The sequence below is a fragment of the Talpa occidentalis genome, unplaced genomic scaffold (genome assembly GCF_014898055.3).
Source record: "Talpa occidentalis isolate TD23 unplaced genomic scaffold, MPIMG_talOcc4v2.1 talOcc4.6, whole genome shotgun sequence".
In the NCBI taxonomy this organism is placed as follows: Eukaryota; Metazoa; Chordata; class Mammalia; order Eulipotyphla; family Talpidae; genus Talpa; species Talpa occidentalis.
This window is the reverse complement of record NW_023604972.1, coordinates 91,570,676-91,592,453: the sequence shown is the minus strand read 5'-3', so window position 1 is coordinate 91,592,453 and position 21,778 is coordinate 91,570,676. Positions and strand designations below refer to the sequence as shown.

The following is a 21,778-nucleotide window of genomic DNA, read 5'->3' as shown; positions in this document are numbered from 1 at the left end:
TGAGGTCCTCAATCCAAAAGTCCATCAGGAACTGAGTCTTGCCAACACCAGAAATGAGCTTAGAAGCAGATCAGCCCTTGTGATGACTGCAGCTTTGTCAGACTAAGCTCCAGAGGACCCAATTTTCCATATTCTTGACACAGAAATTGTGATGTTTACTGATTTAAACCAGTAAGTTTTAGTGTAATTTGTTACAGTCATGGATATTTAATACATATCCCAGACATCCTCTGCCTCCCAACACAATTATGAATAGGTCTCTACGAAAGCAGGTAAACCATTTAGCCTATAGAGAAACACACCCCCCGTAGGTGCAGAGCCACACCTGTTTTTTGGTCTTAAAATGCCTTTTCATCTTTCCTTGATTGCCATTGATATTAATGTTTTATAGATGCTGCCTAGGCTTCTTGTGGTGATCATTTCCCCAATATTAAATTATCACTGTACACCTGAAACTAACTTAAGGTATTTGTCAATTATATCTCAATTAAAAAATACTACTTTGAGACTTAATAGGTCTATCTGTATAGACATCATGATTTTACAAACTGAACAATAATTTCAGTCATAAGTTATCAAATATATGCAGATTACCTCATTTTCCTTTCTTTTATCCACTGAAAAATACTCCATGTCCTTCTCTGGATGACCTCTAGCTCTCTATGGTATTATTTAATTACCTAGAAATGCCAATATCATAACTCATTGGATCACATATATGGCAGAAAGATATCGTCTAACTACAATACAAAATTTTCAATCCAAAGATTAAATTTTGCCTCTAAACCGGCCATCTAGCTCAACTATCAAGAATCCTATCCACCATTAATCTAAATAGTCTACTTGTTACCTCCAGGAAAGCTACAGAGTACAGGAAGTAGAGTATAATCAATTCTTATTAGTAACAATGCTGGACAATGAAATAATTCATTCAAATGTAAGATGATATGTAATCATGATAATTTATAATGGGGTTGTTTGACCTAGAAGAGGAGGTCAGAAGATTCCCTGAAAATGTAAGCTGAGATCTGAATAATGAGTAGACTCTGACTAGCTAGGAAGAGGAAAACAGAAGACTATATGGAAAGGTCTTGGGTAGAAGTGACCCTGAAATTAAATGTGGTCAATGTGGCTGGAGTATAGAGCAAAAGAGAACAGGGCACAAAAGGAAACTGGAGAGGCTACAAGGACTGGACTATGTGGAGTCTAGGAGGCCTTTGGTCTTTATCCTAAGAGTAGTAATACACCAATGAAAGTTCATTTATAAAAAAAAAAGAAGAAAGGATTGACCACAACGGATCTGCTTTGAAAAGATTCATCTGATAATTGGGCCTCCCCGGTGGCGCAGCGGTTGAGCGCTGGGTTGCGAAGTTGCCCGCGGCCTCGGAAGCGCCGGTTCGATCCCCAGCTGCTCCCCGGCCACCGGAGGAGGGTCCCACATGGCGCGCAGACCTCTCCTGCCGCCCGCTGCTCCCCTCAGCAGTGTACTTTGGTCCTTCTGCCTGCTCTGCTCCCGGCTCTGGCTCTGGTGAATTCTCTCACCCTCCCGCACTTCTGACTGTACCCAGTGCATGTATAAACAAAAACAAACAAACAAACAAATAAATAAATAAATAAAACATGCCTCTATTAAAAAAAAAAAAAAAAAAGAAAAGATTCATCTGATAATAGATTCACTGGACTATAGTACAGAAAGGATTGGAAGGGGCCAGGGAAGAGTAGGGAAACCAATTAGGGACCATTGTAGTCATCCAGCAGGAGATATTGGAAGTCTTCATACGCTGGTGGCAGGACAGAGCAGTGAGCATATGAGAGATATAGGGTGATGCTCTAGTAAACAACAAACATAACTGAAAGTATTTAAAATGCTTGAGTAAAAGCTTTAATCAAACTGAATATTTTAAGCACAGCATTGATAGTTGCTTGCTCTCATCTCCCAAAGTGACCTTGCTCTGCCTGTCTGCACATAGAGGATGCTCAAAAACATCTACAAAAGGAATCGTGTTTAGATAACGCATGCATGTTAGAAGGACCTTCTATGTGCACTTTATCTGCCAGATGCCAATTCATCTTATTTAACAGCTTTGCTAAGGACCTCTCCAAACCAGTCTGACAAAGGAATTGTTCTTTGATAACAGCTTTAATGAGACTGAATTTATGTATTATACAATTCACCCTTTTAAAGTACACAGCTCAGTGTTTTTTGTTCTCTGTTTTTTGTTTTAGTACACTGTGTTGTGACATGCTTACCACAATCAATTCAGAACATTTTCATCACCCCAAAAGATACCCCATACCCTTGGGCTGTCCCTATTGCTCCTGTTCCACAGCCTCTTGCAACCAGTAGTCTACATTCCATCTCTGAATTTCCCTATTCTGGGTATTCCATATAAACAGAATCACAAAATATGTAGCCTTTTGGGTCTGGCTTCTTTCATTCAGATGCTTTCAAGGTCTACTCATGCCACAGTATGTATCAGTACTTCTTTCTTCATCTTTTAAGACTAATTTTTAGAGCAGTTTTAGGTTCATAGAAGAATTGAGCAGATGAGGCCCTGAGATGAGCTCTTCAGGCTTCCTGATCCCAACACATGCACAGTTTGCCCCATTATCAACATCCTCCACCAGACAGGTATATTTATCACAACTGATGAACCTACATTGACATATCAAAATCATGCTAAGTCCATACCTTACCTTATGGTTCTTTTTTGACCTCTCAGACATATTTAATAATGTAGAAAACCAAAAGAATCTCAGCATCCAATCACCAAAAAAAAAAAAAAAGAGAGAGAATGTGAATTTTCATGTCAGCCTTGTGCTGGCGCCAAGCTAATCTCTTCTGTATTGTTTCAATTTTAGTACATGCGATGTCAAAACTAGCATGACGATGGTTCATTCTCGATTAGACAAATGTCTAATGACATGGAGCCATCATTATAGAATCATTCACAGTATTTTCACTGTGATCCATCTATTCTTTTTCCCCAACCACTTATCTTTTTCACCGTCTCCATAATTTAATGTCTCCAGAATGTCATGTAGTTGTCATCATTTAGAATGTGATTTTAACTTTAGGGTGACTTCTTTCACTCAGTCACTTGCATTTTTAAAGGTTCCTCTATGTATTGTCTTGACTTGATTTCTAATTTCTTTTCAGTACTGAAGAATATTCCACTGTCTGGATGTAGCACAATTTATGCACTCAACAGTAGATGGACATTTACATTGTTTCTGCTTTTGCTATTGTGAATAAAGCTTTAATGAACATTTTTATGCAGGTTTTTATGTGAGCATAATTTTTCAATTTTCTTAGGTAGATACCCTGTGATGAAATTAAGTCATTTGTAACTCTTCACTCCATTCTTTGAGGAGCTTCCAGGCTGTTTTACAAAGTAACTGCATCATTTCACAATCCAGTCAGCAATGTGTGTAAGTTCCAGTTTCTCTACATTTTTGCAAGCACTATTGTCAGTCCTTTTGATTATAACTACCTTAGTCTGAAGTGTTATCTCATTGTAGCTTTGATTTGCATTTATAATGCAAATGACTAAAGATACTTCTGGTGATTACTGCTCATTGGCACTTCTTTAAGGAAATACTTATACATAAACTTTGCCCATTTTAAAGTTAGATTATTTACTTTATGTTGAGTTATAGTAAATATTCTGTCTATATTAGTCCAGAATATCTTCTGGATATTTATTCTTTATATATTCTGAATATTAGTTTTATATTGATACATGAGTTGCAAATATTTTTTCCTATTCTGTAGGTACTCTTCATGAACTTTCTTGATGGTATCCTTTAAATCAAAAATCAAATAATTTTTTATGATGTCAAATTTAGTTTTCTGTTTTTGTTATGCTTTTGGTGCCAAGTCTCAGAAACCATTGCCTAATGTAAGACCACAAAAATTTATTCCTATGTTTTCTTCTATGAGTTATATAGTAGTGATTCTCAGGTTAATGATCCATTTTTAAATAATTTTTATATACGGTGTGAGGCAGAGGTCCAAATTCATTTTTATGCATATTTATATCCAGTTGTCTCAATATCACTTCTTTTTTTTTAAGATTTATTTATTTATGCATACAAGAGCTGGGGTACAGGCCAGAGATGCGGGGGGGGGGGGGGCGGTGAGAGGATTCACCAGAAAAAAGCGGGGGGCAGAACAGGCAGACTGACAGAAGTACACTGCTAAGGGGAGGAGCGGGAGAGTCAGGAGAGCTCTGTTGCGCATTGTGGGTTGCTCCCTGGCCGGGGATCAAACTTGTGCTGCAGAAGCTGCGGATTGCTTCATAGCATGGTGCTTACCCCTTGCGCCACCAGGGAGGCCCTCAACATCACTTCTTAAAAATAATTTTCCCTTATTGAGTTGTCTTGATTGATTTACATTTGGGTTAAATTATGTTTACATCCCTGGGATAAATCCTATTTGGTGATATGGAATCCTTTTTATTTATGTCAATGGATCAGGTTTGTTAGTATTGTGAGGAATTTTGCATTTTTATTCATAAGGGATATTGGCCTGTAGGTTTTGTTTTTTTTTTTTTGAGATGTCTCTGCTTTTTATCAGACTAATATTTTTCTCAATAAGACAGGCCATACAGGCCATATCCTGCTAGTATTTTTGGGAAGAGTTTTCAAGGGCTGGGTTTATTCTCCTTTAAACATCTGGCAGAATTCTATTCTGAAGCATCTGGGCTTGTGAGATGTTTTTTAATTACTAATTCAGTCACTTTACTTGTTTTAAGGCTATTTAGATTTTTTATTTCTTCTTGAGATAGTTTTGGTAGTTTGTGTCTTTCTAGAAATTTTTTCATTTCATCTCGATTATCTAATTCCTTGGCATGCAATTATTCAGAGTGTTCCCTTATAGTCCTTTTTATTTTGTAATGTTGATAATGATATTCCCTCTGAATGGAGAAACTCTTGAATGACCTGGTATTAATTATTGCAGATTGCTGAAATTAATAAAACCAAAATTAAGAATATGTTGAAATATTAGAATTCTGAATTTTTTAAAAATGTTGACGTATAGGCCATCCAATAGTAGATATCCTTCTGAAATATTCTTCCTTTCCTCTGGAAAGGATAAAAAGAGGCACAGAAGCAGAACCAATACATTTCCGATTAAAATCTACCACAATCAGTTCGAATGAAACGAGAAACAAAGAGTTCCTAGCTGAACTCACATTGTAAGTGTGCCACTTACTAGAAACTCAGTATTTCAGTGAACTTCACTAACACACACACACACACACACATATGCATGCATTATAATAAACCCACTATGACAAATTCCTAAGGCATTAACTTCACAAAAAATAAATCATGCACTAAATCTCCTAAAATAAATAATCTTTTGAACTGCGACTGATTCACCCCTTTATTTTTTGAGTTCAGAACCAGTGGAATTCTATATAATATGCTTTCTGAAATCACAGCATACATATTAATATAACTACTAATTACATAATTTTTATTTAATCCATGACCAAGAATCAGCTTCCTTGAGTCACAAAAAGTGTCAGGCCTTAATAAAAGATTCATAAATAGCTATTACATTTACTTTATTCTTATAAAATAAATTTAGGAAAACAGTCTCAGAGGAAAGCTATGTATTTTATAGTCTATGATTCAGTAAAATTATTCCTAAGGAAGCTTTTTTCAAAGAACCTGGGGTAATTATGATGCTGACTTTCTAAAATAAAATTCAACTACAGACTTTTGAAAAAACTGAAGAGGATAAGTTTTCAAGCTAGAATGACACCACTTTGATAGACTGGGGAGAAAACTATGGTTACGTTATCACCACATACCTGACTGACACTATAGTTTACAGAATACTTACACCTTCTTGATTTTAATTAATTTTTAGAAAAGAAATCCATGAAACAAATAGGGTCAGTGGTGATACCATCTTTATTATCCCATTGAAGAGGCAAAAACAGAAGCTCCTAAAGGTGAGAGGTCACACAGCTCATTTCAATGGTGGAATTGGGACCACGAAATTTGGTCTACCAACTCCACAGCCTGACCCCCACACACCATCTCTGCTGCCCAATCACACACCTGACTCATGTGATGCTGCTTCCCACTTACAAAAAAAAAACAAGAGGCAAAATCTGCAAATACAAGATGTATGTTGGAAGTTTCCACTAATTTTCCTTAAGCTTTTTCACTGAAAGCATATTTTGAATATATATGGTATCATTTTCCTTATCTAACTTTTTAAGCAATATCTGACTAAAAGCATATTTTTAATAATCTTGGACTGACAGTGAGTCTTTGTGACCTGCAACCTAACTTTAGACTTCACGGACATGCTAAATGACCTTTAAAACAGTCTTTAGAATTTAGAGTTACAAGACATGGTTAAAATATTAAACATACCTGAGAAATCCCTTTCTAAATACTTTGGAGGTCAAATAAGTGCATGTGTAACTGAATGGTCTTCTACAAAACGCTGCTTTCAAACCTCATTCTTCTAGCTCTGTAGATAGCTATTTACCATGATCAGAGATAATTAACAGCAATAACCACTGACAAAATGTTACTTTGCTATACAGATAAAAGAGGTGGAACATATCTGTCCCTGGAACAATTGTTGCTCCTGTCACAGCACAAATCATTAAATGAGAACCAAACTCAAGGCATATGGCCACCACAGTGTTCCCCCAGGAAAGGACAGAGTCCTGATTTCTCTGATAAAGAGACCAAAGTGCAAATATTTTCTTTATCTTCACTTTCTCCTTGGCGAACCTAATATTTACTTAATCTAAAATGACTAAAGGAGTTGATGTGATTTGAGAGACAACATGTCCTAAATGGTTGCACGTCCATGGGTTAAAAAGGAGATTACTGTCATAAAACTACCTTCTAGTTTAGTGGCCGATGGACTTTAGCCCAATATGCTATTGTTTTACTGGCACCGACAATCTTTGGTGTGGGGTGCATATAAGATCTAAGGGAGCTCTGTGAAGGGAAGGTGGTGAAGGAGTTGAGTTAAGTGTTTGATGCTCTCCCACATCCAAATCAGAGAGGTTGAATATTTCAAATAATCTGAGAGGTTGAAAGAGAAAGGGACATCTGCCTCTCTAAACTTTTCCTCAATTCTGCTTGACCATTTCCAAAACAACAGGTCCATGCTATCAACAAAACTGCAAATAAAGACATGGGATACTATTCTTTTTAATATCTTATTTTCAAGAGAAGAAGCACAAATAGATTAAGTCTGGACCGTACCTCTTGGCTTCTTCTAGGTGGCACAAATATTCGTAAGCGATATTCTGTCGCCTCCTCTCATCCATCTCCTCTGCAGAGAGCCTTTCATCGTCCACGATAGCTGAAACAGAGGATAAAATTCACATAATTTATAAGGTCAATGTTCAAATAATTACCGGAAGCAATCAACTAGCAGTTCAACAATGAACGTTCAGAGTCAGGAGTATTGAAACATGAAGCACAGAAAGAGTTCTGCCTTTCAATTTTATATATTTATTGTAATATTATGTTATTTTTAGCAAAAAATATATGTAGTACTGAAGAATGGGCTGAAATTACTAACTGGAATGAGAACAGTAACCAGATTTCATAGACATGATGCCACAGGATTTAAATTGTCTCATGTCAATTAGAGCATCAATTTTTCTTACAAACTTGTAGAGAATTGGTCCAGTGGCTCAGATTGGACCATTCTGGAAATTCTGGAGTTTAACAAAGAATTTGCAAGGACCTCAATTTTCCCAGTCCTTCAGGGTATTAAGACTTCTCATTCAACCTAAATCTTATTTTATAGATGCCTCTACAAAATTCCTCCACATATATCTTAGCCTTTAAGAGGCTAGCCTTGCTGTTAAAGAAATAAACAAATGAGAACTTAAGCCAACACTCTTCCAGCACAAGTCTAGATTATAAACTTCCCTAATTCAGTCACATTTTACTGTAGAGAACAGTGTCCATTTCTGACTGCACTTCCTCTCCCTGCATCTTCAACAGCATTCAACCACGTCTCTGGGGTATATTTTTGACATCTTCACAAACAAAATTCCAAGTCAGAATCCATATCCTCTGCTCAACACTTGGCTCACATGTTTATCAGTTATCACAGAGGCCCCTACTGTAAGCCAGACATGAATCCTTCAAATGGGATTCTTTAGAGGAAAGGACGCTTGGTTCACCTTTATTTCTCCCTGGTGTCTATCATCGATCCTTGCACATAGAGCGCACTCAAATATTTGCTCAAAAGTTACCTTCCAGGGCTTCCCCTGGTGGCACAGTGGTTGAGCGCTGGGCTGCGAAGCTGCCCGCAGCCTCTGCAGCACTGGTTCCATCCCTGGACCCCGGCGAGGGTCCCACATGGTGTGAAAGACCTCTCCTGCCGCCCGCTGCTCCCCTCAGCAGTGTACTTCGTCAGTCTGCCTGTTCTGTTTCCTGCTCTGGCTCTGGTGAATTCTCTCACCCTCCCATGCTTCTGGCTGTACCCAGTGCTTGTATAAATAAATAAATAAATAAATCTTTAAACAAAAAAGTTACCTTCCAAGTAAGCTAGCCATTACATCATAATGAACATAGTTTGAAAATTATGATTTACTTATCCTGGGTTTTCTTAAAACATACCTGGCATGCCCACATATCCGTTAATCTTCCATCTCCACTCTTCCTAACATTAATCCCCAGCCACTCCATGACTTCCAATTTCCCATTTTAACTTCAGTCTGAAGATTGTTTCCCATTTCTAACCACATTAAAGCTTGAGAACAATATAAAACCCTTAATGGGAATCCCTGTGCTCACCTACAACCCTGACTTTTAAATGTGAGCACTGGGGTCATATTCACAAGAAGCACCTACCATCACCTACCAACACACCCAGGATGTAGCAAAAGCCCATGGAACACTCAGTCTCTAGGCCTCTGCTCCCAGTCGCCTCCACAAGCCAAGCAAGATTCCACAAGCCCAGGGGAGCTGTTGAGGGGCTGTCAAACTCTAAAGAGAAGATTTGATTTAAAATTAAAATTCACATCCCCCTACACCTGAAACTTCAACTTGCAATTGCAACATATTGGCCACAACTAATGGAATGCTACCTCTCTTTAAGGCTCAAGTAGAGGGTCACTCCTTCCCAAGTCTTCCTTGATTGTCTTCACTTAAAACACCCTCTCTCCTGCACCTCCTATATGGATGCATTTAATAGTAAACTCCTAAAAGACACCTCAGGGTATCCAGGCTTCCTGGTTCAGGCAGCATCCACCACAAAGACATTTGATAAATTGTCTCCTATCAGGAGAGATTAACAAAGAACTATCTCTTCAAAATAAGTAAGTTCAGTTTACACTTTAACTGACTAAAATAAGAACCTAGTCATGATGGCACAAATACAGTGTCAGTCCACAGACTTCACTCAACTCACGCTCGACTCACAGATTCTATAATCAGGGCACAAGTCAAAGCAGCGGGGTGGGGCAGGGGATGAAGCAAAAGAAATATAGCTTGTCTTTAGGATTCTTTGAACACATCTCTGTCTTCCCTTTGACCTGGCCCACCACCCTTCAAATCCCACACACTTTAGCCACCCCTTCCTTCATTCAGTGGCAGGGAATGCCACATTGTCAAAGTCAAGGCCAAAATAAAGAGTTTGAGAGAGTTGTATTCATAGCAAAGGCAGACCCTTCTAGGTTACACAGGTTGCTTGCAAATATTTCTGTATTACTCAACATTTACTAAGTATCTCCTTCTGACAAACGCCACTGGTATGGGTAATAACTGGCCATTTAAAGAAGCTAATGGACTGATAAAGAATTCACTTAGGATAGGGATTTACTGCCCATGAAGCACGTTTCTATGTTAGTTATGGTTCTCATGACCACCCTGAGAGACAGACACTATTTCTTTCTTAAAATCAAGGAAGCTAAGGTCAACTACCTGTGGTAACTGGCTAGGTGGAGAGCAAAGCCATGCTGAACTGAGTCCCTGACACTGCAGCCCCTGCTGCTCTTTGCCACATTCTGCAAATTCCAAGCAAGTTGGAAAAGGCATTTGTCACTACCAAACCCAAGGGCCAGTTCATTTAAGTGGCTTCAGAATTGCTTTTATTTTGAAGCAACTTGATCATCTGTGATTTCCTCTGAAATTCATCTTTACTTGCTCCTCCAAACTCTAAGAAACACATGAACGTTGCAAAGGGCACAACTTCTTGAAGCATCAGCAATTCACAATATCCCATTTGTAATGTCAGCTGACAACCTCTTGAGGCAATACTGTTCTATGGAAACCACAGGATAAGGTAGGGTTTATTCAGAAGTTTAAGGAACAGAATGAAAAGCATGTTGGTAGAGGGGGCTTTGAAAGAGAATTGTGAGTTACAGACAGAAGGAATGTTAGAGTCCATCGCCCACAAAATCCAGTGTAAAATTAGTTCAAGACCTACCTCACTCATTAAGGAGTGGCAGGGTGAGTTACTAATTTCATCTACTCCCTCCCTTGACACACAGAAACATCAGGGCCATCAGCTCCTTTGATAAAATTCACTCACCTGTTTAACAAATATTTGAGGGGCTCTTCTGGACCTGTCTGTCCTAGAGACTGATCACAAAGTAACAAATATGACACATCAAGTTCATTATGAAGTTATAATAAACAACAGAAAGTCTGGCACAACTATAGACTGCTTAGCTATGGGGGGATATACTGGAAGGAGGATCAGCAAGAATGTAAAAAACTAGGGTTGGAAATCTGTTTTATAAAAGGGTACTAGTTAAGGTGTTTCCCTTTAAGGAAAAGCTGGAGATTAGGAATGTGATATGAATCATCAATTCATAGAAACATGCCAGAAGTTAGCAGCACATGTACATGTTGTTATTTGGTGGGACCCCAAATTTCCACCTATTCTTGTTTATATTCTTTGAGTCACCTTGTTAAGAGTTAGGGCAGATTTATTTGGGGCAGAATACCTAAACAGGTATTTCCACACTTTCAGAACTTAAGGAATGGTTACCAGAGTTGGTGAGGATAGCCCAAGAAAGACACTAGAAGGAAGAGAATTGATTTCAAGACCTTAAGACTGCGGGGGGCAGGAGAGGGGGGCAGTAGCTATGAGTTATAAAAATGAGAGAATCCACAAGTCCAAAATTTCCACTAAGTGGATACATACAGTAAATGTGACCCATGATGTGTTGTTCTGGCTTCATACCAGCTTCCTGAACATTTCATAGCTACTTAATCTGAAGCTGTAAAGGACCACATGATCAAATGCAGTCTTTAGAAAAATAGGCAAACCTGAGGTTGAAGTTGTTACCAACCAGACACACTCTAAAGAATCAGAAACAACGACAGAGATCACCAACAAGGGCTTCATCAGTCACTAAAACACAAGACAATGAGCATGGGGGTTGGCATGTCATTCATCTATATCCCTACCGAAGACCTCGTCCAGAGTAGGTGTTGATAAAGGCTGAATGGAATGCTCAGCTTTGTGCTTAAAAGGCAAAGAGGCTGTGTCCTTTAAGGGGTTAGTTCTACACCAAGCTCAGCATCCTGATGGTAACACAGTCATACATCCTAAATGCTAAAGGGAAGCTTAAGGCCCCCACACCTTTCCAGGAACTTCTCCCCAGCACACATTTCGAAGAACTTTCCAAAGTTACACATCAACACACAATTCTGAGGATTTTCAGGTTAGACAAGTATATAAGGGACTTGCAGCCACCTTCACAAACACAAAATCCCTAAGTCTTCCAGTCCAGCATTATGAGAATTTTCTAGGTGGGGGAAGAAGGACAACACACATGAAATCTACATGGTTTACTAACAAGAGTTAAGAGTCCCTGGTTGGCTATCGGTGTTATGTTTTCAGTAAGGTCACTAGGGTTCAGATAATTAGGAAGCTTCTATGTTGTAATTATTCAGGAAAATGGGGACATATTTCAGGCTTTGTGAAAATAGCTTATTCTTTTCTGCAAATACACTTTAGATGTGCATGGCACAAAACTCTACATGTGAAGGACAGTTCTTTGATCCCACTTTGAGACAAAAAACCACAAACTCCCCCCCCCCAGAATGAAATCCTATTTGAGCACCTAACATGGCACCTGCTTCTATCAAAACAGGACCTCAAAGCCCATAGCACCTAACTCACACATGAGAATAAAATTAATTTTGGTCCACTGTGCAAAGTTGAACAAGAATGTCTAGGGTTTTTTTTTTTTTTTTTTTTAATAATCTAGAGGGGCTGTCCTGGTGGCACAGGGGTTAAAGTCTCAGTGCTATCAAGCTATTGTCAGCCACCACAACACGAGTTTGGCCCCCAGCCAGGGAACTAACCAACTTGGTGCAGCAGACCTCTCCTTTGTCACCTGCTGCTCCCCTCAGCAGTGTATTTCAGAAGATCTGCCTGTTCTGCTCTCCACCCTGTTTCTGGTGAGCCCTCTCACCCCCCATACCTCTGGTCTACACCCCAGTTCTTGTATGCACAAACAAATCTTTAAAATAAATAAATAATCCAGAAACTCAAAGCAGGCCATGTAGATATTAAGGCGCATGTCAAGACTCTGGTCAGCTGCAGACTGGGATGAGAGGGAGGGGTCTATCTAGGACTTTGCTCAATTTGGGAGAAGAATTAAAGACGATGATTCCTAGATGTGGGATTCCTTAGAATTATAACTTTGAAAAAACATTTTGGGAACCAAACTACCTCTTTTGCTACCAAGTAGGCAGAGGGAAAATTCCATTTGCTCACTGCCTACGCCTACACACGTTGTCATTCCCCCTCAGATCTCAGTAAGGAAGAATGGAGTGTCAAGTTTCCAAGTCCAATTTAAAATTTTTAACTCCAACAGCTAAAATTACAGAAGGTAATTGTAAAATCTTTAGTTTGGATGAGTTGCTACTATTTTTATAATAAGGGAAAAGAATTCAACTCGTCTCTACTTGGGTATGAACCTTTTATGCATAAAATGATTGATACAAAATGCCCCCAAATTATTCAGAGTCAGGCCTAAAATGATTCTCCCTGCTCTTCATAGATAATGAGAATTTTAAGAACATAGAGGCTTACTAATATACCATAGGAATCAGGATCTTTTACAAATGTTAAGCAGTCTTAGCAGGTTATATAATGACAATCCCGTTTTTCAAGGAGTACTAAGTCCCTGCTAACACTCTGTTCCTTTGCCTCTCACAAACTATTCCCAAAAACCTAGAATAGCAGAGAGTATTTCTATAGAGCTCAGTGTCTTAAAAGACCAGAAATACAGGTTTTTCCTGCTATTCAAAAAGTAAATGTTCCACAGGCAGTTTGATGAATAAATGGTGCTGGGAAAACTGGACCACCATATACAAAAAAAGTGAAACTACACCGGTACCTCTCACCATGCACAAAAATCAACTCAAAATGGAGAAAAGAACTGGACATAAGACCTGAAACCATAAAATATATAGAAGAAAATACAGGTAAAACACTACATGACATACATCTCAATAACATCTTCAAAGACTCATCACCCAAAGCAAAGAAAGTCAAGGAAAGGATAAACACCTGGGATTACATCAAACTGAAAAGCTTCTGCACAGCAAAAGAGACATTAACCAAAACAGAGAGACACCCTACTGATTGGGAAAAAATCTTCTGCACTCCAGTCAACTGATAAGGTCACAAAGATATACACAAAGATATGATCACAAAGATATACAAAGAACTCACAGGACTCAACAAAAACAAAATACACAATCCAGTCAAGAAATGGGCAGAAGAACTTAAAAGACATTTCTCCAAAGAGGAAATGCAAATGGCCCACAGTCATATTAAAAAATGTTCAACATCCCTTATCATCAGGGAAATGCAAATTAAAACCACATTGCAGGGCCTCCCCGGTGGCGCAGCGGTTGAGCGCTGGGTTGCGAAGCTGCGCGCGGCCTCTGTGGCGCCGGTTCGATCCCCAGCTGCTCCCCGGACACCAGAGGAGGGTCCCGCATGGCGCGCAGACCTCTCCTGCCGCCCGCTGCTCCCCTCAGCAGTGTACTTCGGTCCTTCTGCCTGCTCTGCTCCCCGCTCTGGCTCTGGTGAATTCTCTCACCCTCCCGCGCTTCTGACTGTACCCAGTGCATGTATAAACAAAACAAACAAAAAAAAAACAAACCAGCAAACAAATAAATAAAAAGCATGCCTCTATTAAAAAAAAAAAAAAAAAAAAAAAAAACCACATTGCGATACCACCTTACACCAGTAAGAATGGCACATATCAAAAAAACAAACAACAACAAATGTTGGCAAGGATGTGGTGAAAAAGGAACTCTCCTACATTGCTGGTGGGAGTGCAAACTGGTTCAACCACTATGGAAAGCTGTCTGGAAGTTCCTCAGTCTACTAAAAATGGAGCTACCATACGACCCCGGCAATTCCACTACTAGGGATCTACCCAAAGGACACAAAAACACTGGTCAAAAAAACACCTGTACACCTGTGTTTATTGCAGCACTATTTACAATAGGTAAAACCTGGAAACAACCCAAATGCCCAAAAATAGATGACTGGATCAAGAAGATGTGGCATATACACACAATGGAATATTATTCAGCAATCAAAAAAGATAAACTCATGCCATTTGCAACAACATGCATGGAATTAAAAGGAATTATGCTCAGTGAAATATGCTCAGGGAAAAAGAAAAATATCAGATGGTTTTGTTAGGGGGAAAGGATGTCCTGAGCTAATCCCATACAGGCTTTGTGGACTCCACCCCCACTCCAGACCAAAGCCATCAAGACATTGGGAAAGACAAATCCCGTCACTACCAAAGGGAAAGTGGCTGGGACCTGAGGGTGGAGTTAAGCAGCCAGGTTTGGTATAAAAACCAGACATGTGGGCCTTGGGGGGCTCGCTCTCTTGCTCGCCTCCTGGCTTCATGGCTCCTGGCTTGCGGCCAGCTCTCAGAGTGCCATTTGGGATTCCAGATCAGCAGATCGGGTAGGACGCATTTAAAACTTTGTCTCCCACTTTTCTCCCGGAGCTGTACATTTCCTCATTTGCCCTTCCCTTCTAAATAAACCTTTTATTAACCTTTCATGTGTGCCTGCAGTAGAGCATTGATAAGTCCTTTTAAGCGCGTGGGTGAGGACCCATAGTCAGGCACCCCGTTTTGTATCGGGGCTGCCCTATAACAGTTTCACTTATAGCAGGAATATAGGGGAACCAAATAAGACATCAGTGTAAAAAAATAACAACAGTACAAAACACAACAAAGCAAAAACAGACAATTATAAACCAGAGACATAGTGCAGGAGAGGAGGAGGGAGAGGGGTGAGAGGGAGGGAGGGAGGAGCACAGGGGACTGAGGTGATGGTGCACGGGTGCACTGCGGAAGGAAACTCTATGGGGACTACACCTGAGGGGGTGTCGGGAAGCAAATACTGTTTAAAAATGAACAATGATGTAAAAATAAAAAAAAAATAAAAAAGTTTTTAAAAAAGTAAAATGTTCCTATTTGGTAGGATTTGGTAGGTTATTTTTTGGGTCTAGAAAAGCTATTATCATTCACTTATATACCAAAAAAAAAATGAACATTCCAGATACCCCCACCCCAATAAGATATCAAATCATACCAAATCAAAATGTTCTACTTTCAGATAGTGAGGGAAACCTGTAGGGAGTCTTATTCCAAAATTTCCTTAGCTATTAGGAGGAAAGTAATCACAAATACTTCAATAGTAGGTATAAGAAAACTAGACAACCTTTTACTTATGAACAGGACTTTTTTTTTCCTGTGTCTCATGTACATATTTTTTTTTCTTTTTAAAGATTTATTTATTTATTTATACAAACACTGGGTACAGTCAGAAGCACAGGAGAGTGAGAAAATTCACCAGAGTCAGAGCAGGGAACAGAACAGGCAGAAGGACCGAAGTACACTGCTGAGGGGAGCAGTGGGCGTGGCAGAAGAGGTCTGTTGGTCCATGTGGGACCCTCGCTGGTGGCTGGGGATAGAACTGGTGCTGCAGAGGCTGCAGGCAGCTTCACAGCCCAGCGCTCAACCACTGCGCCACCAGGGGAGGCCCCATATCTTTTCCTTATTTCTCTAATCGGTATAAGCATTTTGTGATTCATGCTTGAGAAATAGCAGAGATTGATAGCTAATGAGCACTTACTACATTTGTTATCTCTCAGTTCTTACATCCATCCCCTTCAAGGCAGGAATTTGAATCTCTACTTTTATGGTAGGAAACAAACTCAAAAAGTTTAGTTAAATCAGGTTTATGTAATACTAAAATCATAAAGACAGTTAAATGGCAGAGTATGGAATTAAAACAGCAGATTCCAAAGTTCCAGTTTCCCTACTACTCCCTAGTGCCACGGACCCCCATGTGTAAATGTCTGACAAACCCAGCAGCCAGTAGGCTCTTTTGAGGGTGTCACTGATAGTATTGCTGACAACTTATAATCAGCAGATAGAGTTATGTGACTTACTTCCCGCTGGAAACCATACAAAGCAATGCTACTCTACTGAATAAGAATAGAAAGTAAAATTATAGGCTTATTGCTCAGAGATGGAGAACTCTCAAATGTCGCCCAACAAAGGAAAGCATGTTAGGATCATATTCAGTATTGCCAAGTTAGGCTATATCAGGAATGCAAGAGTTGAAACAAGACCAAAACAAGATAAAGCCACTTACATGTTAGAGCACAGCAATAAACAAAGTTTATTATAGGATCGATAAATGTTGACAATGCACTTGAGAAAATTTAACATTTTTTTTATCTTTTTATCCTCTATTCTACTCCCACTTCCTCTCTTAGGTGAATTTCTGCTGAAATTGACAAAGATATCTACTAAATAGGGGTGACATTGAGTGGAAAGGTTATGGGGTTTAATGTGCCTGTAACAATGTGACATTTAGTCAGTAATGGATAGTCAAGCACAACTAGACTATTCCCTCATCTGTAAAATGGGAAGAATATTATAGACCACCTGAGTTTTTTTGTCTTTTTTATGATATGTTAATTGTGTTTAATCATATGTTAAACATATGAAATGTGTTTTAAATTACTTAATAGCTAACTATAGTCAATTACTAAATAAGCAAATTATAAAAAGTAAAAACAACATAATTATATCGGCTAGTTCTTCAAAGATAACTGATTATATCAATTTTGCCCTCACTCAGTGGCTTTGGCATCTATCTCCCATGTAACTGACAGATTGAATGCATTATAAGTTGTACAAAGAAAATCACAATTTTAATTTCCCCACACATACACACATGCTCTATATATGTGTTTTTATGATAATTAGATAAAGTTATGTTACTGTATGTACTATATAATAAAGGGGGGGTGAACTGTAAAAGGAAATATCAAGATGGTAGTAGTTACCTGTTTTGAAATGAAGGGTTCTGGGTTGTTCTTTCCCTTAATTTTTTTGATTCTTACACATTTTTCAAATACTCTATAGTGACATGGATCACTTTAATATATTTATATCAGAAATAGTGAAAAATTAAATTTGTTTTAAAATTAAGTTACAGAAAAATATGTTGAGGAAGAGAAGCCTTAATGCAAGGTCATGGCAAAGGGTGACTTTCATGCACCTAATTGATCCATTTGCACTTGTAGTAAAGGTTGACAGTCATTCAAAATGTATGATGAATATTTAGTCTGCTTTATTGTGCAAAAATGAAAATCACAGAGATTCAAAGACAACAGAGAAGAAGACGACTCATGCCATACTACCCTATGGGAAGACTGCTGCCTAAATTAATAGCTTGATTATAATAAGCTAATGAGAGCGAATAGGTAGGGTAAGAGGGAAGTGAAATGGGGTGAACAGAAACAACCTCCTCTGGAGAAGAAAGAGAAGGCTGCAGCAAGCCCACGTGACATGAGACCTTACAAGTCTGAATTAGAACAAAAACACCCTGATGATTTGCCAGGGCAGAATTTGGCAATGGAATGAACAGGAATGAACAGGATGAAGAAGAGCATGGTCTGGGGGAAGAAAAAGGAAGCCAATAAGTAGCAGCCAACTCATTTTGTGACTTTGAGGTGGAGGTGGAAATTGCACATGGCTTAGCACCAGAAAGTTACCCCAATATGCTAATTTACAAAAAGACAAGTTTGCATAATTAAACAGAAAAAATTAAGAAAGCTTCCCACTGTTCCAGGGATATACTAAGGAACCAACTTGAAATCTAAATCTTACATTTTGATGAGAAGTTTAACTGATGCAACAGTCTCAGAAGGCTGCGATGGGGAACAGAAGGGCACTATTAATGCAAGCATATGTTGTTTGTTAGTGAGTGTGAATTAACACATGATTCAGGGCAGTCAGTTTTTAAGACATGCCAAAAACTCAGCTCTCAAATGGATCATACTATGCAAATGTGGCTATGTCGACAATACAGTCTTGGTTCAAGAAGAGATTTCAACTTCATCTTGGACTAATGTACTTTAGGATAGTCCTCGTGAACAAGAAGCTTCTTTCATTTTTAATTTGGATACAAAAATCAGCATCAGTTTGTTATAGGGCAGCCCCGACACAAAATGGGGTACCTGACTGTGGGTCCAGGACATCCTTTTCCCCTAACAAGTTCACATACTTAGGGTTTGTGGGAGATCAATTTGTGAGAAATCATAATATACTACATTGGTACCAACATTAAGCAGCAGGACTTGAACCAAATATGCTGGGCTTTTGTGTTTCAGAGAAGTCAGATACACTTATAAAGTATTAACACATAAACTGTCTTATATGAATACAAAACCCATTAGCTGGAGGGACAAGTATTATTATCTCCACTTGACTAAAACTAAAATGGGGATTTTTGCTCAAGGCCTCAGAGGTAGATTACAGAGCTGGTTTGCATTAAAACCAACTTAACTAGTTTCTATCAAACTTTTGAAGGTACTCTATTATATTAGAGCAAACATTTTTTTTTTATGTCAACAGTACAGGGAGCAGTAGGAGGAAATGGAATGGTGGACAGGGGGAGTTGAGTTGGCAAGAGTGGGTGAAGAGAATGTATACAAACTATGACTCTGTAAACCACTTGGAAAGAGTATAAAACACCCTGGGAAAAGCTCTCATTTTGGAAACAATTTGCCCACTTAGGGAACACAGCTGAAAACATTTTGGTTTTGCCTTATTGTGTGCTTTATGTTCTAACACTAAATATGAATGCTCATGCGAAGTAGGTGCCCCCAGGTTTAGGGAATTAGGATTATAAACACAGTGAAAGACACCAAGATTTTCAGATAAGATTCTTCGGACCCAAAAGCAAAGATCTTGATACAGCAGGCTGGACAGCAACCTTAAAGTAATTCATGTTCTTCCTCAGACATAAATAACTGACTTCCTTCAGGCATTTCTTTTTTGGCTGGGCCTGGACTACGGTAATGTGTGTGAATCCCCTCACGCTGCAAGTCTACTACAGACCAGAGAAGGCCAAATTGTGTGTTAGTCACTAGTTCCTTAGAGGATTTGAATACAGTTTCAGAATTAAGTCATTGTTTCTACTCCAGACAAGAAAGCCCTGCCAGCATTTGTGCAGCAGAAGTGTCCACAATTATGAAGCCAAGTGAGGGAATTTTATTCTTGTTAGTGGTCCACTAGGTGAAAAACACTGGCAGGGAATTATTGCAATGCAGACTCCTAACATGCCTTCCAAATGCCTTATAATTAAAACCAATAAATACAACAACAGAATGTGTTTCTTTTGGTATGTGACAAAGTCCTCTAATGGCTAAATAGTTACAGTGCCTGTCAGGGATGGGGCTGCAGAAGGAATCTGTGCTCATAATCTTTACAATCTAATAGAAAACACATTTAACATTGGAAATTAGAAAATCCCTTTGGAACAAGGACAAACTAATTATAGGTAAAGCAACAACAAAAACCCTAAGGGGGCTAGAGATTATTCAATGATGGGATTAACCAGAGTTTTTGAAGTCTGATTTTAAGGAGGAGAGGAAGAAGTTGGGAGGGGAATCCTAGGAAAGGAGAGATAAGGGTGAGGAAATTGCATGTGCAGGTCAAGATACACTTTTGTTCTTTTCTATCCCACTGCACAGCTTTCAAAGACTCCACTTTATGGAAACATTCCCAAGTGGGGCTACTCCTTTTACCCTCCCAGAAGTCTCTAAAGTTCTTGAGAAGAGGAACTGGCAGACTGCCCAGGACGTTTTAGTCATTTCTAGCAGTGTAGTTAAAAGGAAAACAGGTTATTTGATGACATTGAGAAGACCAGAAGACAGCTCATCATCAAGGACCTGGGCAGACTTTCAATCTATTGATAAATGATCTTTCAACAAACTTTACCTGGCACAGCTAATAACACATAATTGCAATAGAACTGTACACTGGGCATCAGTTGTCGAGTCACTGACATAAATTACTGTCATCACTATTAATTTTAACACTCAGACCAAGCTCCTTGTTCAGTTAGTACACCGGTATTCAGAGGCAAGGATTTGCTTTCCCTTTGAATATGTTTTGAGTTGCAGTCATGGGATATGTGGATGGAGATTAAAGATAACAGCCCTGGATCTGCTCTTCAAAATGCGTGGTTCCCCATTCTGTCTCCCAGCGCCCCACCCACTGCCATCTGGACGCCTCCACTTGTGGGAGCGCCTGAGCAGCACACCAAATGGGTGTTTCTCTGGAAGGTAGATTCCTTAAGGCTAGTCTTGGGCAGCTCCAGGCCCTCCCCCCACCAGCTTCCCTCCCATCTTGCTATCATGTAGGAAGGCTTATCTTGACCTCCAGGTCAAGTTATCTGGACTTCTAGGTGATGATAAGGTACATTTTAAATTTCAGGTCTCTCTTGTCCTAGCTCTCTGAGACCTGCCTACCCCCTTTCTTGTGGTTTCCTGCAGGAAGATGCCTTAGATTTGTGGCAAGCTTTCGGGTCACAGACGCCTATTTTGAGCCATGCCTGATTGGCTGGGTACTTGCCCATGGTGGGGAGGGGAATGGGTAATTTTCAGAGTTTGATCAGCAGTCTGCTAATTTGAAATCATTTCTTTTGTTCTCTCTCATTCTATGCACACAAATTAAAGATCTTTCACACTAGAGTCTGTTTTCCTTGCCTTTGCATATGGGGATGGCTGGACCTTTTTAGACCATGCACTGTTGCATCAGACAACACCACACTGACAAACGGGAGTCGTGGAGCACACCTTAATGGTTTGGGGTCCTGGGTATCCCTTTGTCATGCGTTTATAGTTGAAGGACAGAGAAGACATCCAGAAAGCAAAGAATGAAGTCTGTGAATTGTAGCACCTAGAAACCTTGTTACATGAATAAGAGAGGTTCCCATAGAGGGGTTGTCAGAAGTAGCTGACGAGGCTTTGTGTCCTTAGCAGCTACACTTCCCCAGCCAGCCCCAGAATATCTTCACTGCAAACTTCCCCAGCACTGGTATAATCACATATGACCCAGAACAATCTATGACACTGTTGTTTTCCTATTTTACTGATGTAAAAACAGACTGGGGACAGTGAAATCTTTTGTCCCATATCACAGCTAACATATTAAGCGTGTGCTCCTGTAACAGTCTTAACTCTTAACTGGCATACTAGCCAGGATTTCTGCATCTTCTCTCCAACTCCATACCCCCTCCAAGCTTCCCAAACTGAGTATAAATGAGCTTTTCTGCAGAAAAATAACCCTAAATGCAGAAGAGAGTAAATAGAAGGAACCAGAGGTGAAGAGAACTGTCCAGGGGCACAATTTAGCATGACCAGCCTAATTTCAGTTTCACCCTTTAAAACCATTCACTTTGC

At 39.4% G+C, this 21,778-nt stretch overlaps 1 protein-coding gene and 1 non-coding gene across 5 annotated transcripts in view; both read right to left on the bottom strand.

Annotated features, from left to right (window-relative positions):
• Positions 1 to 21,778, bottom strand: part of IQGAP2 (IQ motif containing GTPase activating protein 2) — a 277,602-nt gene that overhangs the window by 200,933 nt on the left and 54,891 nt on the right. For all 4 annotated transcript variants that reach the window (XM_037529125.2, XM_037529123.2, XM_054687972.1 and 1 more), the window contains exon 2: positions 7,252 to 7,351. In XM_037529125.2, the coding sequence (XP_037385022.1) occupies positions 7,252 to 7,316 (65 nt within the window). In that variant the 5' untranslated portion in view covers positions 7,317 to 7,351. The remainder of the gene's footprint in view (positions 1 to 7,251; positions 7,352 to 21,778) is intronic.
• LOC119261497 (U6 spliceosomal RNA) lies at positions 2,781 to 2,884 on the bottom strand. Its single transcript, XR_005129037.1, has one exon. It is a non-coding gene; the product is annotated as a U6 spliceosomal RNA (small nuclear RNA).